Here is an 18,047-nt window from a genome sequence, read left to right as displayed (position 1 = left end):
ATCTTGCAGTGGCCTGAAAGCCATGGCTCAATGCCACTGCCCCACACAGCGTGGGGGAGAAAGACATGGGAGTGTCCGTGTCACACCCACCTGAGGGGTGCCAGGCGGAGCGCTGACTCCCGCTGTCCGGGGGTGCTGGCGGAGGCGGAGGCGTGGGCGAGCCGGGCCGCCTTGCTCACGGGCACTGCAGGCAGGGGCTTCTGAGGGGGGCTGGGCTTCCGAGGTCCCTGCAACGAAGCACAAGATGGTACGTGACCACCCATCACTGTGCACTGTGATGGGACACTGACCACTGGGGCCACCAGAGTCCCCTGAAAAGTGGGAGCCGGAGCCGGTGAGTTGCTCTGCGGCGTGGGTCTTATTTCCTGAGCACACTGTCTGAACCCTGTCCTTTCACCACACCGGTAGGGGTAGCAGGGGTGGCCTTTGCTAAGCTTCCTGCCCTGATTTCCTCTCACGTTTAAAAGACGCACCCACAGCACCGTGGGGTTACAAACACTCAGAGGCGGCCTTCAGACTCCCTGCGCTCCTCGGGCCGCTGGGGGATGGTTGGTGCGTGGTTCTGGGCCAGTGCTAGCCGGGCAAACGCTCCTGTCTTTGGGCTCCTTTGCAATCTGTCGAGACCTACGTGGAGAGGCTGGCGAACATCTTTCTAAACATCCCATTTGTTGCTCCAGGTTTCCCCGAATCACATAACGGGACTCGTTCAGGGGTGGATGGTCATCACCCACCGGGCAGGTCAGCTCCTCACAGTCCCCTGTCCCGATGCTCGTGAGACACACTGAAGTTCTTCTACAAAATGCTTTAACTATTAGACCAGAGCACCACGCACTCACCTGGGAAGGGGGCCAAGAAGGAAAGTCCGAGGCACAGAGGTCTGAGGGCGGGGACAGCTCTCTAGGGGAGCCACTGGGAAGGCGTGACGTTGGCCGGAGACCAGCCGGGGAGTCAGCACGAGGGAGCGTGAGCTTGAGGGTCAGTCTCACCTGGGTGTTCGCCAGGGACCAACACTTTGGAACTTGTGAAAGTCCCCTGATCTCCCTGAACCTCAGTCTCTCCCTCTGTAAAATGGGAGGGAAACAAGGCCTATCTAAACAATTCATGGGAAGCTCCCAGAACGCAGATAACAATTGTTAACAGCACCAGCCTTCCTTTGTGCCACAGATTTAAAAATGCTTAATGGAAATATGAGAAAAACAACAGAAACAGTGTAACAGTAAAACCACAAGTCACTTGTCATGGACTCCCCCCGGCCACGTGTGGAGGGGTCACTGGGGCCGGGCTGGGAAGCCGGTCAGTGCCGACAGCGTCCTCCCCCTGGGCCCACGGTGAGTTGGCTGCTGGGTCCCTGGAGCCCGGAGCACCGAGGAAGGCACAGGAAGTCTCAGGGGAGACAGGGCACCCTAACCAGCAGTGCTCCAACCCACTGTCCTAGGCCCTGGATCCCACACGCCCAGGGACACTCGAGATGACTTTAAAACCCTCGAGGTGAATTTCTCACAGCACTTATCCCACTGAAACGGCATTTCCCCAGCAACCGGAGGCGTGGCTGCAAGGATCCGACAGTAGTCACCTCGAGCCGCCTCGTAAACGGAGGGGGCGCCACGGAAGCCCGCGGGCCTCAGCTGCAGGAAGACACGGAAACACCGGGGACACCGGGGACACCGGGGCAGGAATGGGCCGCGGGGCAGGGGCAGACGCGAAAGGGACATCTCTACATCAGGTCTCGTTAAAGGGAACACTAACAGGCTGTGGAATGTAAAACGAACGCATTTCTTAGCTGGAATGAAGACCAGGTGATGTGTCTCACGCCGCGAGCCCTGAAGTCGGGCTGCCCCGCACCCAGCTGGAAAACACACGTGAAGTATCTAAGCGGAGAGGGGATGGGGACAGTCCCTTCCTCCCGGGGCTGGGGTGGGGACTCAGAGACATCGCCTGCGCATTTCTCGTCCCAGCGAGGCTCTCAGCGCCGGCCGGGCTCCCCGCGTGGGCCTCGCGTGCTGCGGCCCCGCGGCAGTTACCGAGGGACCGATTCACCACCCAAAAGCCCGCGACCCGCCAACCAGCTCTGGGCGATAAACTAGGGCAATAAACCAAGCTCGGTTTCCTAGATGGGGCAGCAACCCCAAGCAAGAGATTAGTGTGCGATGTAAAAATGAATGTAAGCGCCCATAAAACGGAAAGACTCTCAGGGTTAAGTAATTCACTGTTAAATGATACTTAGTATGAATAAGTATCCAAAGATAAAGCCAGGTTCTTACTGCAGTGGGGGGGGGAGTGAGCTATAAGTTACAATGTATCACAATGTATTTGGATTTATCGTAGAAACTTAGGAGATAATTAGGCTGGCCATTCATCTGGTTTGCCTGGGCCGTTCCCAATTTCAGTTTACGACTCTGTTTAATTATTAATCGTATTCTCTGACGTGTCCTGGTTTAGGGGATTAATCACGGCCACTAGAGTCATAAAAGCCCAAACCATTGAGACACTGATTGAAAGCTCTGACCTCCAACCTGGGGTCAGCACAGGGGCCTATCCTTCCTCCGGCCACGCCCGGGACTTGGTTTGGACGGAACCATGAAATACCTGATGCTCACAGAGGCCACCTGGGGAAGATGCTGGCTCCCCACAGGCCCGACTGGGACAGAATGGGCCCGTGGGCCCGTGGGCTTAGTAAAAGCTGAGGCATCCTCATGTCTCCGATGTCAGGCATGGGGGTGCAGAGCCCATGACACACTCGACCTTGGAGGAAGGGGCAGGGTTTCCACGCTCCTTTTTAGGGACAGTTCTTCACCCACCTTTGCCAAACCTAACCCTGGGCTCTCCCAGGGAGGCCCAGTCCCGCCTGGCCACAAGGAGTCACCCGACGGGAGCGGGGAAGTGACCCCAGGCCAGCTTGCTCACGGTCAATAAACATTCCCTTGGCCCTCTTTTCATTTTAAACAGGAACGCGAGGAATTCAGACCCCCCATTTCTCTCCCTTTCCAGCTTCCAGATACTGGAGAGAAACCGAGATAAGCTGCTATAAACAGAGTTGTCCTATTTCTCCGCTTTCTGTTCATGTTCAGCAGTAGCCGCACATTCCACATTTTACAGAGGACGGGAAACATTTCGAAATATAAATAGAGCCCTTTGCCTCGGCCACCAGCATAAAGAATTCGCAACTGTTATCACTTCTGGGTGATAAGCAAGAGTAATGCATCCTGCGTGTCCGGAGAGATCGCCACAGGAAGGGGGTTATCGCCAGGAGATGCCACGGACACCGATGTTCCCACGAGATGCCGGAGACGCCGCCGAGGCCGCCCGGAGCTCACCAGGCCCTGGGCAGCATAAACCTCACCCCTATCCGCAGGCAGCCCGCTTCTGGCCCCGGGGGGAACACACACGTGGAGAGAACACCAAGGACAACCGGTTCTCAGAGAAATGCCTCCAGTTCTTCACCTTCTTTATCCAGAAAAAGCGGGGCTCTCTTAAAAGAGCACGTTCACACCTGCAAGAGGTCCCTGGCTCCTTCTTTCGAAAACTGTCTGAAAACAGGAAAATGCACAGAAAGGAGGAAACCTTATAAGTGCAAACGAATATATGGGAAAGAAGTGTGCAGCGTCCAGCAGGCTGGGCGAGGGAAGGCCGGGAGGGCTGCCTGCTGTGGCCTCCCTGGCGGGACACAGAGGGGAGCCCTCGCCCTCCTGGAGCAGAGAACACGAGGGGTCGGGGCTGACCATGTGGCCGTTGGACGGGCCCAGGCCCCTGTGCCAGCCTGGAGCAGGGAGGGGGACCTGGCCCAGTCTCCAAAAGCAGGGAAGGCCAGACCACCACCCCGCAGAGCCCTCTGCCCCTTGTCCCCCAGGAGGCGGGCCCCTTGGAGCTGGCCCCGAGCCCTGGCCTGTCCTTCCCCCTCCCCTCCTCCAAAGCACAACTACTGAAAGGAAGAAAGGAACCACGATAAACAAAAAGGCAGGCTAAGACCACCCTGGAAAAATGCACATGTATGAAAATTAAAAGGGGGCTGGCAAACGTTAGGAGGAAGGGGGAAGAAAGAAAGAAAACAGTGATGAAAACCAAGGACCGAGACCGAGCGGAACCCAGGCCAGGCCGTGGGGGTCCTGCCAGAAAGAGCTCAAGGGGGTAGCCAGCCAGTGACCGATAAAGACAGAAGCGATACAACACGCGCATCCACAGCACCACCTAAGGGATCGGAGCAAACAGCGAAGACGGACAAAAAACTCAGGGTAGTGAGAAGTTCTCAGGCCAGTGGCTCGGTGGGAGGAGCAGCAGAGGTGAGGGGTGTCTGAGGCTCAGGCCTTTGCAAACGAGGGAAACCTGGGCCTGGGTTGGATGCCCTTTCCAGGCGCGGGATGCAGGGGTCGAAGGTCAACACCAGCCCGTCCAATAGGAGCCTCTTCCCTTCCTGGCCCGTCCCCAGCAAAGCGGGGCTCTGGAGAGCACTGTCTCCGGCGAGAACGAGCGGGAAGTGGGTGCGCAGTGCCGCCTGTCCCAGGGACTGCGGGAGGGATTCCCGGGGCTGCTGCAGGGACGCAGGAGGCTTCCGGCCAGGACGGCAGCCTGGGGAGTGCGGCACCCGCCTCCTGCCCAGCTACCAGAGGCCTGTCCGGGCTCACGCTTCAGACTTTCCTAAAACCCCCAACAAGCAGCGCCGGCCTTGGTGAGCCCCGTACCTCTTGCTACGCGGCCCGGGGCCCGCAGCGTAGCCTCTCCCAGGCACCCCCGAGCCCAGCAGGAATGGCAGCCACCTGCAGATCGCTCCGTAGCTCCCACCAGGCACCTCCCAGAGGCCCCAGAGCCAGCGCAGCCGATGGACAGCCTCAGACCACACTAGAGCATCACCCGACCACCTCCACGAGTGACACACACTCAAGGAGTCCACTCATGGGCCCCGGGGCCCTGCTGAGGTAAGTCCTGCTCCCTGGGGTGGGCCCCTGCTCGCAGCTACTCTGCCGGTCCTCACAGCCGACAAGCCCACGGGGGCAAATCCCTCCCACTGATGTGCCAACAGCAACCGAGGACATCTGAGAGACGTCAGAGATGCCTGTAAAGGGCCCACGGTGCCAGCCGCTCAACAGGGGCTCAATAAAAGTTTGCTATTTTATAACAATTCAAAACATAGCGAGAAGCTCCTTATACCCCCAAAATAAGCCCACGTCTAACACACACACACACTCATGTACCGTTTGGGTACAGGAATAAAAATAGCGCTGAATCCAGCCGTGGCTGACTTCCTGAAATTTCTGCAGCGCGGATGAGCTGGGCCAGGAATAGGAATCGGGCTGGGGCTGGGGCTGGGGCTGGGGCTGGGGCTGGGGCTCTCTCACGCCCATCGGCGCTTCAGGACGGGGCTCTGACTCAGCAGAAATCAGCCGAGACCCGCGAGCACCGGCGTTTTTTCTCGCTTCCTATTGTTCTACGGAAGGAGCTAATCGGACTGTGAAAACAGCGCAGCCAGTCAGCTGGGGTCGTGCCCACCGATAAGGCTGCAGGGAGGAAAAGCCACTTCCTCGCATTCTCCAGGGAGCCAAGGGCTGCGACAATCAAGTGGCCCCCCCCTCCGGGCCAAACCCCAGAGCGCGGGGCAGGGCCAGTTCAAAACCCTGTGTGGGGCGAACCATAAAAAGAATATGGGACACTTTCCTGTGGTTTTTCTCTTGAGGAGCCGCCCCCCCCCCCCCCAGGCTGACAGCAGACAATCGCATTTCGATCTGCGAGGCCTCCAGACATTTTCTGGGAGCAGGGAAATCGTCTCAGCTGTGACCCGGGACATGCTCTCATTCAAACTCTAAACGAATTAAGCCAATTACTCAGAACAAACTATGACAGAGGGTTTCGGGTGCGGATGCAGGAGACCTAGAAACCTGATGAAAACCCCCCAAGGGCTGTCCCTGTCCCTTCCCTTTCCCTCCGGGAACAGTTACACACGCCGGCGCCTGGAGTTGAGAACATCACCGAGAGTCCTCACACTTTCTAGTCTTTCGCGGGTCGCACTCACTTTTAAGGTCAGATTTAGTAACGGGAGAGCCTGCCTCGGGTGACAGCAGGGACGCCCCGTCCATGCCCAAACCCTGTTTCCCTGGGTGTCAGTGTCTGGGCTGTGGCCAGCACCTCGCGCCCCGGCCTCCCTCTCCGGGCTGCCTGCCACCCGGGTCCCCTCCCAGCATCTCACACCCGCCTCTGCAGGACCCTGTCCTCTCTCTGGACGTCTGTCCTGCCGTGAGGATGGCTTCTCTTCCATTCCCCAGCTCCCCCCAGGACTGACGCTGGGCCGTGGTGCTCGGCTCCCTTCACAGCAGGTTTAATTTAAGGGTGTCTTAAAGGAGCCAGCACACAGACAAGAAAACCGCCCCCTCAGGGTCACACTCCTCCTCGAGTCCCCAGCTCGCCCAGGGTTTCTGAGGCCCCTTCCCTCCTGGAAGTCAAGCCAGCTGACTTCACGGACGATGCCTGAGGTCAAGGACAGTGACCTTGAAACACATCCCGACCCCCCCCCATGCGGGGAGCCCGAGGGGCTGCCCCCACGACGACCCTTCCGGATTCCATGGAGACCCACGCAGGCACCTGTGTCTCCTCCCCTCCACACATGCTGCTCTTTTTACTTTAAACTTTATCACATAGTAAAATTGACTTTCTTGGGTGCTTGTAATCAGAGAAAAACAACATGAAATACTTAAAGATTCACTCTCCTTGATTTTAAAAGATCAAACAGAACATTGGATGGGAAGATGTTTGATTTTAAGAGATCAAACAGAACATTTGATGTTTCCCACCAGGAACCAGCCTACTTCTCAGGTGTGAGCGTGGCCAACATCGCTGAGCTTATGCCAATTTTCCTTCCGCAAAGTTTGGACGGCAGGTTGGTGTGTTTGCCGTGTTGTGTGGGTGGGGGTGGGGCTCTAAACCGTAAAACATCGGCTCCGCCAAACACCCGCCGCGCCTGCAGGGGGTTAACGCCCGTCCCCGGTGCGATGCGGGAGCGCCAGGGAGGGTAATGGCCATCAGCTGTCTCGGAAGAGCTCCGACAGGCCCCAGCCTGGAGTGAGAAGTGTGGCGTTTCCAGTTGCCAATGTTTAAAGGGTAACGTTTTCTCCGTTTCATTAAACAGAACGAGGGCCTTTTTTGGGGCCTGCTCTAGGGGAAATCCTGAGGGGTCCCTTCTGTAGGCGTCAACCGCCAGTGGGAAAAACACCAGCAAGTTGGAATAGCTTCCCTCAGGTCACGCGGCCTGTCAGGGACAGTCCCTGGTGGACACGGTGCCCGCTGCTTAAAGGGAGACAAAATCCTCAGGTAAGGGAGAAACTCAATGGGTGGTAAATCTTTTGCAAATAATTTTGAAAATGAAAAATACCAACAAAGTACGCCCATAATTATTCCCAGAGTGACCGCGTCTGTGCCGGTGTCCAGGCCTAATTATTAACAGGCCCCCTGCCCGTCTCAAAAGTGTCACGGGGAGGACGATCGTGGCCCAGGCGCCCTCACCGCTCTGACTGTAAACATGTTACGAGCAGCCACTAGAAAGCATCGCACCCCCTACACCGCTGCACCCCCAGCACCGGGCTAAACGCTTCGTGGTCATCGCGTTGAACCGCCCGAGGAGCTTAGCCAGGCGTGAAAAGTAAAGCAACGCGTCCAAGCTCAGACGTCACCAAGCATCAGAGTCTGGACTTGAACGGCGCCCGTGAAGGGGCCGCCGAGGGCGTACCTGGGCCTGCCGAGGCGCGGGGTCGGCTGGCAGAGGCCTGGCGGGGACGCTGGGCGCGCGGGGAGCCTGGTGGAGGGTCGGGAGCACTCGCTGCGGCGAACTGGGCCGAGGGAGGTCCAGGGCCTTGAGGGGCCTGCTGATGTCAACGTCCTGGCACTGTGGCAGCCTCTTGGGGTTGTCCTGCGGGGTGAGAGCAAAAAGCCATGACACACGGGTCTTACAAGTGTACAAAATCCCCACGGACACGGAATGGTGAAGGTCTGGGGGCGGGATAGGGCCTGGGTGGGGTGGGGAGCGGATGGGGCACATCTGCAATACTGTCAACAATAAGAATATATATATATAAGAAATTAAAGTATATAATCATCATTGGTATATGGGAAACCACTCATTGTTTTCTCATATTGGTCTTTTCAATGTCAATAATTGTGCATAAATTTCCTGTTGTAACAGATTGCTTGCACACTGCCGTCACTTGAATGCTCTACGCCAAAAACAACAACATCTGTGAATAATAAACATGTTGTTTCATCCTCAAAAAACAGTATATGTAATTCCTTAAGTGGGAGGTGGGGTGGGGTAGGGACAGAAATCAAGGAGGCGCGTGAGAGGGAACCTGTCATTATTTATTTAAACGTCAAAATTCTGACGGAAGCACCCCTCCCCCAACCTGGAACAGAGGGATCGATCGCTAAGGGAATCGCTAGTTTAATTCATTAACTAGCAGGTTCAAGGCCCCTGAGGAAGTGCCACGTGAAGACACGGGCGGATCCGAAGGGGCCGGAGAGGAGCTGCGAGAAGGAAGCGTCGCCCCGAGGGAGGCGCCCGGGGCCGGGCCGGGCGGGGCTGTGGCTGGGGGCACTGCCTGGTGCCCGGCCTCAGCGACGGGTGAGGCTGGGTGAGCGGCCCCGTGAGCCTGAGCCTCGCCCCGCCCCGCTCTCTCCTCCCTCTTCTCTCCCTTTCTTTCTAAAACCAGCGTCACTGAGGCGTACCTGACACGTGACAAACTGAATATATTTAAAATGTGCGGTCTGGAAAATTCCGACATACGTCCACACCCACGAAACCGCAGCAAGCAAGACACTGAACATGCCCATCACCCCGAGATTCCCGCCACCCCCTTCCCTGCAGCGTGGACCTGCTCTCCGTCACCACGAGTTCGCCCGCGTTTCCTAGGGTTTCACGTAAGCGGCGCCGCGGAGCCTACGCTCCCGTCCGGCTTCTCTCCCTCGGCACCGCTGTTTCGAGGTTCACGGCGATGTTGCGCGTGTCACCTCCCTTCTTGCCGCTGGGCCGCGGTCCGTCGCGTGACTACACCGAAGCGGTTTACCGGTCACCTCCTGGTGGGCGTCTGGGTCACCCCCGCCCTGGGCTCCCCGAAATGAGGCCGCTCTTGCTCTAGCCTCCGTGTGGTGGTGAAGCGTGTCGGGAGCGGGCCCACCCTCTCCACTCGCTCCATGAGAGAGATGAAACGTTTACTGTGCTAAATATGTGAAACGATTTTCTCGACACTAATACTGTTCACAGCTACAACGTGGCCTCTTGTCAGGTGAGTCCAATAGCTGAGAATTCTTGTGGCCACATCAAGACTTGGTAGAGAAACTACGTGTCAGGGTGAACTCTGGCAACAATCGCCCGGGGGGCAGGGACGTTACAAGGCAGGAGGGAGCTGGGGGTACTCAGGGTTCAGGATCCAGCCCACGGCCACCACAGGGTGGACAGAGCGCCCACAGGGCTGCGTAACTCTCAGAAAGACACTGGGAGGGGCAGGTGGCCAAAGAAGCTCACCCCAACCCCGTGGGTGGCATCCGAGGAGGGGCCCAGCACTGGAACCTGCTTGGTGGCAGACCCAGTGGCCTCCTGGGAGTCTGGCTGGTCTAGGGGACTGGAGGGGTCACAGCTCACCACGACCTCACGACACATCACGCTGGACACTGCCTGCCCGGCAGGACCTTGCAGAGCTCCCACGGGCACTGCGACTTCCCTCCAGCCCCGGCCACCACCTGGGTGAGCCTCTGCTGAACGGCGCCTCTGGCTCAGCGTTTCTCAGGGCCCCCGGGGGCCTAGCGGAGTGAAGCGTGTCCTCACCTGCCCGCTGACTTACCCTGGGCGTGTCGGCGTGTGCTGGCTTCCTCGTCGGACCCGTGCTGGGGCGCGGGCGGTGAGCCTGCCCGGGCTGGGAGCCGCCGGCGGGCCGGGCCGGGCGCACACACCTGCAACACAGCCCACACCTGCTCACCGGGCGTCTTCCCTCCGCTTGGCTTAACTGCCCCTATTCTGTTCACCGTCACACTCAGAAAAACAGTTCACTGATTTTTGAAGCCCCCGTGGGTAAACATGCAAAGGTAAGATGCCAACACTCTTACAAGATTAAAAAATAACTACTGATTTTTTTCTTTCTTCCCAAAGCCATAATTCTGTTAAATTAGTTCTCGCAATCCATAGAGTCGAGGCTTTGTGACCCCAGGGAGACGTTTTGGAAAAAGTTGGCATTTCAGCAACACTGTCTGAATATATTTGAATTGAAAACCTGATGAAAACATTTAACACCGCGTCTTGTAAAGATCACTAACTCCAGGGTGGGGAAGATCCGCCGGAGAGACTCGCCGCCACCGGCCGGTTTGTGTGAGAAGCAGCCACAGTGCGAAGGGTAGGTGAGGGCAACAGCGGGTGGGGCAGAAACGCCAGAAAACCCCGGCCGGCTTACCACCCGGAAGGCCGGCCCCTCTTCGCTAAAGGACGCGAGGGAGAGAACAGCCCTCGACCCCGTCTCGGGAGGGCGACCCCCGTACCTTAGCTTCTCGATGGTGGTTTTCTTGTCTGTAAACAGCAGTTGGATCAGCGTTCTCCTTTTGAGATAAACCGCGAACCCGGCCATGAGGAGACACAGGATGGCTGCCAGGATGCCTATGGTTAAACCTTGGTTCTCTGAAACAAAACAGTTTGACTCAGGGAGGGGTCACGAGGTCAGGGAGGCATCGGCTGCGACGTCTACGCAATGCGGACCCTGGGGGGGAAAGGAAGGAGGAAAGGACAGCCCTGAGCGATGCTCAGAGGTCATGATACTCAGAGGTCACTGATGCTCAGAGGTCACTGATGGTCAGAGGTCACTGATGCTCAGAGGTCACGGATGGTCAGAGGTCACTGATGGTCAGAGGTCACTGATGCTCAGAGGTCATTGATGCTCAGAGGTCACTGATGCTCAGAGGTCATTGATGCTCAGGGGTCACTGATGGTCAGGGGTCACTGATGCTCAGAGGTCATTGATGCTCAGAGGTCATTGATGCTCAGGGGTCACTGATGGTCAGGGGTCACTGATGCTCAGAGGTCATTGATGCTCAGAGGTCACTGATGCTCAGGGGTCACTGATGGTCAGGGGTCACTGATGCTCAGGGGTCATTGATGCTCAGAGGTCATTGATGCTCAGAGGTCACTGATGCTCAGGGGTCACTGAGGCTCAGAGGTCATTGATGCTCAGAGGTCACTGATGCTCAGGGGTCACTGAGGCTCAGAGGTCATTGATGCTCAGAGGTCACTGATGCTCAGGGGTCACTGATGGTCAGGGGTCACTGATGCTCAGGGGTCATGTGTGAGGTTCAGTCTGTGCTGCCATCACTCACTTCTGACCACTCTTGAACTGGCAAATGAGAACATAGTCTGGGAGGTGGGACCACAGCCCCAGACACGTGGGCCCCCCAAGCAGGACAACCCCAGGGAAGTGGTGGCCACAGGGAGCCATCGCCGAAGACCCCTCAGAATTCCTGGGGTCCTGAACTGAACCCCCTGCTCCCCCCCCCCCCAGGCTCCTCCCTCCTCTCATTCGTCAGCATTGGAGTCTGGCCTGCTTTTTATTGTATTTCTTTAGACCAGACTCCTTATTTCTGGACATTGTCAAATTAGAGATGAAAATGAAAAAGAGCTCAGAGCTCAGTGACATGCCTGAGGCTCGTTACGTCGGGGACGCAAGGCCCAGCACTGGGGGCAGCCCCTTTCTCTGGGAGGGTGCGGTTTGTTTTCTTTACGGAACAGCCCTTCCCTGTGATCGGACCCGTTTTGTCTAGTACAGTGACACTCAGACCCCTCCAGGTGTGGAGGGGAAGGGGAGGGGCCACCAGGCGGGTGCGGTGCCAGGGCAGTGAAGGGCGGTCTGGGGCGGGCTCTCAGTGCCGGGGTTGGAGCCCCCTGAGCTGCGTTACAACGGAGCCGAGCCCCGGGGAGCGCGATCACAGCCATCGCTCTGTTCTCCCTCCGGCGACGATCCGATGAACCCGGTGGGCTTCACAAAGTAGGCGCACGGCCGTCCTTTCCGGCCGCCGCTGCTGCTGCTGGTGGGGGTGACTGCCCCCCAGGCTGCCCGCCCTGCCTCCGGCGGGCGCGCTGAGCTGGCTGCCGACCAGAGGCAGTGGCTCCCACGGGGGGAGAAGCCCCCGCACCCTCTGCCTCTGGGCTTCACCTCCGGCCCACGCGTCCTGTCGGGCCTGTCTTAGCCTCAGTCGGACGATCCGCACACGAGGGTCTGATTCATTTGTTTGTGTTGCTGGGAAACCAGTGTTTCTGGTTCCCCGCCAGACGTCCTCCTTTGCAGACGTGAGCCGGCGATCGGGGGCTCTGGCCCCAGTTCTGCTGTTTCTTAGCAAAGCTAATGAACCAGGGAGCACCGGGAGCCCTGAGTCACCATTTCCAGCTCCTCAAAACCCACCCCAAGCCTTAAACCGATCAGCTTATCCAGTCTATCATTACTCGGCCCCCAAACTGCCCCTGGCACCCCCCCCCCGCCCCCAGCCTGCCTGTCTCTACACACAAGCCTGGGCAGCATGGTGACTGCGCCCCCAGTCCCCTCGCCCAGCATGAGCCCCGTGCCCCGTGGATCCTGCCCTGCCCTGCCCTGTCCATCGGCCCACCTGAGTCCCACTGCCACCCCGCCGTGCTTGCCGGCTGGGGGACGAAGCTCGAGGGCACCAGCTTCGTGAGGGACGGGATGGAGTGGGACGGATGGCGGGGCCGTGGGCCCCGGGGCAGCGAGGCGCTGGGCGCGGCCCCTCCTGGCACAGCTGCGGGTGGCATCTCAGAGGAGCCTCTTCCGTGTGTGCGTCTTGGGGGGAAGGCGCTCAAAGGCTTGTCTTCTATAAGATGATGGCAATGGTGGGCGGAGATAGGCTCTTCGGTTTCTGTTTTTTAACTGTTCTTACTTGGAGCCATGAAGGGGAAACCCTCAATCCCGAGCTGTGCGCCCGCAGCAAAGAGTGACCCGGAGCGTGCGGCCCTCCTGCCATCTTCTCCAACGGTCTGAGCACCACGGCCCTGCTGGGTGCCGACGGAAGGGTGGCGGGGTCCCGACGCACTGATATTAAGACCCTGCTATTTTGGTATAAGAAACGCTTCCAGTCACATTAGAAAGTAAAGGTGCAGGGAGACGCCAGTCATCAGGGCCGGGACGTCAGTGAGGGAGGCAGACGCTGTTGATCGCTAGGGGCCAGGACTCCGGTCCCTTGTCCACCTGCTGGGGGCCTGGCCGAGAGGCAGTGGCCTGGAGCTGTGTCCGGAGCAATGCGGGGACGTGTCCCCATTGAAGCAGGGTGACCAGGCACCTTCTGTCTGTCCTCGGGACACTGTGCCTGCTGGGGTCCTGCGGGGCCCTTCCCTCCTGAGGCCCGCAGAGCTGTGCTGTGTCCGTTGTCATGAAAACAACGGCAAAGCCACAGATCCAACCCGGCCAGTCGCAGAAGGGACTGGGGACGGTGACGTCCTCCAAAGCTGCTCTGGCCACCATGTGAGTGCCCAGGGCCCGGGTGAGCGCCCAGGTGGCAGCACCAGGGGCTGGTAAATTCCCACCCGCTCCGGGCCTCCCGCTGTGCTCGCCTGGGCTGGCTCTGCACCTTTTTGTTCAGCTTCTTTCACTTTAAAAGGAGCCTCATTCAGACCTGCCCCTAACACCTTGCTCACCGGCCATTTCGAGCCAGAACTTGCCCGTGCGCCCAGCTGCTTTGGTCAGCAAGGTGTTTAAAATTACTTAAGTTAACGTAAGTGCAGACACGAGTTATCTTGTGGCCCTCGCGTGACCGGTCAGCCACGTTCGGACACGGAAACGTGTGCATGCCCGTGACCGGTCGGCAAGGTGTTAAGTGCCCGCGGGAGCTCAGAGGAAAGAGCACGCACGGGGACCGCTCCTCAGGGTACAAAGTCCAAACCCATTTGCAGGCCGCTGCCGACGGGACCTCAGCTAAGGAAGGCGTCACAGGTGAGAAGTGGCAAACGCAGCCCCCAGCAAAGCAGAGCGTGGGTCCCCGAAAAGACCAGGCGAGGTCGGCGGGGAGTGTGGGAACAGAGAGAGAGGCCTCAGGCCGTGCCAGGCCCGTGTGGGTAGCCACTGGGTTTCCTGCCCGTGGGGTCCACACCTGTACCCGCGTGGAGGGCCGGTGAGCCCCTGGCCGCCTGGGAGAGATCCCCCGCGGCTCCCCGCTGCCCCCCAGTAGCTCGGCGCCCGCTCCCTTGGATGCGCGGCCCCCACCAACCTGCTTGCCGGATGGGGCCGCTGTCTGTGCTCCCTCCGAAGCCAAACTTGTCACAGAAGGGGGGTGCCCAGTGGGCCTCGCAGTGGCAATTCTTCCTGTTGTTACACACCTTTCAGGGCGGCCGGGGAGAGGGCGGGGAGAGGGAAGCAGAGTTAGGGCACACCGCCCACCCGGCAGAGGCAGTCTCTGAGCCCTCACTGGGCGCCATGGCAAAGCAAAGGTCCTGTGGTCAGAGCCCCCCTCGTGAGACGGGGGCCGGCTGCCCTAGGACAGGATGGGGGCGCCTGAGAGAGCAGCAGGAGGCCCCGAACAAGGAGCCTAACGCAGAGGCCGGAGCACTCCCTGGAGGGGCCGCTCCCGCTCAGCTGCTCCCCAACCTGGGCCACGGTTCCACGTGTGAGTGTGACACAGGAAGTTACCGAACTACCACGCGAACCAAGAGAAGCCTGCGCATGAAACCGGGGGGCACTGCTTCTATGAAAACTGGGCTGCGGGCTTTGGGAACATTGGATAAAGGCGAGTCACTAAAAGAACCTCTGGAGCGGGCGGGGCAACGGCAAGGCCGGGAAGCCGCAGGCGACGGAGGCTCCTGGACTCCGGCGGCTCCTGTGTCTCAGTGTCCCTTCCGCCTAAAGGGACAAGCCACACATTGTAGCTGCTGCGCCGGGCGGTTCACCGCGTGAGGAACTCAGTGTGGAGCCACGGCCACCAGGCCCGCCCCAAATGCTGGGTGGGGCCGAACACACATTTTTATAGTTTAAGGCAAAATACAATGTTTGGAGTATATGTCTCATTGGTGATATTTCTTTTTAAATTTTTTTTTAATCAACCACCCACCTGCCCCAGTTGCTTTAGATAAGACGGACAGCCAGGACAGCCTGTGATAAGTGGGAAAGCATATTTCTATGAAGCTAGAGCTAATTACCGGGCGGCAGAGCCTATGCTGAATCGGAGTATCTCGCCTGTTCCCCCAAAGCTGCTGCTGACCTACCACCCCTGGGACCCAGGCCCTGCGCACCCTGCGACGCGCAGTCCCGCGCCCTGAGCAGCTGGCGGCAGAGAAGTGGCCGCCCTCGCACCCCACCGGGAGGTGCCGGGGGAGCCTGGGCTCGCTAGGGCAGGACTGGGGTCAAGTTACTCGCTGCCAAGTCATGGCAGCTGCCCCATCGGCCCAGACTCCGTGGGCCTTTCCTCTCCAGCGCGGGGATGGGACCCCAGGAGTGTTGGGAAGCGAGGAGTCCAGCCAGGGTCCCCCACCCAGCATTGCTACTCATTGGTCAAGCAACCTTGGACATGTCACTGCCCCCGCCCGAGCCTGGGCTGCTTCATCGGTAAAGTAATAGGGCCGCCCGAGGCTGCTTCTCCCAGCCGCTCGGAAGGAACCTGCGACCAGTGAAGACATGAGATTGCACCTCCTGCTGACAGCTCCACCCCCAGGGCAGGCGCACCGCGTCCCTCACGGTCACGGCACAGCCGCGGTTCTGCGAAACCCTTCGTTCTATGTTAGAGTCACTGGGGGTGTCCGCAAGTTTTAAAAATAGAATTTGGAGCACGGTTTCCGAAGAAGATGTTTGAGAAAAACAAACGGGCCGCTGGCAAATCAAGATTAATATGGCTCCGTGGGAAACGATTAAGCCCATCAGGAAAAATGAATTGTGTTTTAGACAATTAGAGTTCCCTTCTCCCCTAAAGCTTCTCTGAACTAAAATAACAGCCTTCTCTAGTCAAAACCCGTTGCACGGGGTTTCGAGCCCATGCGGCCGGCCGGCGCTCTGCCTTCTTTGTTCTAATTCCTTCTGCAGGTATTTCGGTTCGGGCTCATAGTCTGAATCTCGGCCATAAAAGGAACAGCTGTTCGAAATGTTATTGCAAAACTCCTCATGAAGGACGGTCAGTTTCACAATTACTTTGAGGATGACAAAGTCCTTTTTTTAAAAATAAAAAATCACAGAATGTTAATTTGAAAGCTAATGACCGCTCGATCGGATGTTTTGTTAAATAAAAATCACATCTGTTAGGCCATGGAAAGGTCGAAGAAAATCAACGTCTTTAGAAGAAACTATTGTGGTTTTGAAAAGTCACAGATTGCGGTCCTGGCTGGTGCGGCTAAGTAGTTAGGACGTCGGACCGAGGGCCGAAGGGTTGCGGCCTCGATTTCCGGTCAAGGGCGTGTACTTGGGTTGCAGGTCCGCTCCCCAGCCCTGGCCGGGGTGCATGCAGGAGGCAACCAATTGATGTGTCCCTCTCAAATCGAGTCTGTCCGTCTCTCTGTCCCTCCCTTCCACTCTCTAAAAAGCTTCAGATCGTGAAAACCTTCACAGGGAATGAGCTGGTGCTTAACCCGTAACAGACCCGCCGGGAAAACGCTTCCCGTCTACTCACCCCTCTGCTGTGGCATTGCTTCGCACACTCGTGGACACCGAAGACACTAATATTCTGGCACCGACGATTGAGGCAAATCTACAGAAAGGAAAACAGAGTAAATTTCTCAGTACTTCCGCACACGCACACACACACATACACACACGCATATCTGTGTGTTTACAAGAAAGCAAAGGGAAGTTTGGGGTCGATGACCTTCCTGTTAATAAGGAGAACAGGGCGGAGTGATGCGTTTTTCACATGACGCGGGCACGGTCCCGATGCCTGTCTCCAATCTCAGCACGTGTCGGGACTCACATGGACACTGCCGAGTCCTTTCATACTTTTACAGCATTTTATGTGGTTTCAGTCAGTCCTGAAACGATGCTGGTTTTCTCCTGGTTTTTGTTCAGAGCTTGCAATAACAGCGACGTATTGCGGCATTTTTTTTCTCCGTTAAAAGATACGAGAGCGAGCGAGCCCTGGCCGGGGTGGCTCAGTTGGTTGGGTGTCATCCCAACTGAATCACTGGTTAGATTCCTCGTCAGGGCACCTGCCCAAGTTGCTGACTCGATCCCCAGGAGGGGGTATGGGGGAGGCAGCTGATCAATGTTTCTCTCTCATCAGTGTTTCTATCTCCCTCTCCCTTCCTCTCTCTCTAAACTCAATAAAAAAATATTTTAAGAAAAGATACAAGAGAGGGCGCCATGGACGAGTCCTTACCCCGGGGCCTGTGTAGACTCAGAGACCAAGAATACAAGGCCCGGAGTCTTTGAAGGGAGATAGCGAAACATGGGAGCTTTTCTGAAACACTGACTGGCAAGCGCCATCGCCGGTGACATAAACCACAACAGAGCTGCTCCGGAGAGGAGCCCAGGCGGCCGGGCCCTGGTGCCGATCGCGCCTCCGCAGGGCAGCCCTTGGCCGAATGACCCTGGGCTGGTTGAAAGAGTTTAGTTTCATTTCAAAGGAGGGTAACACACTCCAGACTCAAGGGACTGGGCCCTGACCTCCCGTGAGATGCTGCAACTGGCGGCATCCAGGGGAGGAAAGTCTAGCTTTTCGACCGCAGGAGCCTTTTTAATCACGTAGGACCTTCCTACGGGAAGTTCACCGTCGCGCCCCCGTAGCTGGTGTGAGGCAGGATCAACGCAGCTCCAGGGCCGGTGGTCGTCTCGGCCAAGGGGACTGTCACGTTCCAGCCGATAGAAGAAACCGTCTGAGGTTGCAACGAACACACCGGGCCCCTGCTCAGGGTCTCAGAGCCGTTCTCCCCCGAGCCCACCGCCCAGGCTACAGACGGCTTTGAAAGAACCTGTGTCCTGCAGAAACGGAGGTCGAGCCCACTGACTATTGCGCGTGGAGGAAACACTCATTGAAAAACCGAGTCCTTGGTATTTCAGTGTCCAGATGCGCCTGACCTGGCTGCTCCGACGACGGTTTTAGAAATGGGTGTCGCCCAGCCA

At 58.0% G+C, this 18,047-nt stretch overlaps 1 protein-coding gene across 5 annotated transcripts in view; it reads right to left on the bottom strand.

The window, feature by feature from the left end:
* ADAM12 (ADAM metallopeptidase domain 12) overlaps positions 1 to 18,047 on the bottom strand; it is a 177,612-nt gene that overhangs the window by 13,756 nt on the left and 145,809 nt on the right. For 4 of the 5 annotated variants that reach the window (XR_014000260.1, XM_081158285.1, XM_081158286.1 and 1 more), the window contains 6 exons: positions 16,603 to 16,680; positions 14,221 to 14,329; positions 10,501 to 10,636; positions 9,813 to 9,921; positions 7,709 to 7,888; positions 91 to 227 (listed from right to left, as the gene is read on the bottom strand). Coding sequence is in view for 4 of the 5 variants with exons in the window: in XM_081158285.1 (XP_081014411.1) it covers positions 91 to 227; positions 7,709 to 7,888; positions 9,813 to 9,921; positions 10,501 to 10,636; positions 14,221 to 14,329; positions 16,603 to 16,680 (749 nt within the window). In the remaining variant the exon portion in view is untranslated. The remainder of the gene's footprint in view (positions 1 to 90; positions 228 to 7,708; positions 7,889 to 9,812; positions 9,922 to 10,500; positions 10,637 to 14,220; positions 14,330 to 16,602; positions 16,681 to 18,047) is intronic. The other variant, XM_081158287.1, reaches the window with a different exon arrangement.

Source organism: Miniopterus schreibersii (genome assembly GCF_964146895.1).
Source record: "Miniopterus schreibersii genome assembly, chromosome: 14".
Taxonomy (NCBI): domain Eukaryota; kingdom Metazoa; phylum Chordata; class Mammalia; order Chiroptera; family Miniopteridae; genus Miniopterus; species Miniopterus schreibersii.
Note: the sequence above shows the minus strand (reverse complement) of the source record. Positions and strands in the feature narration are given on the sequence as shown.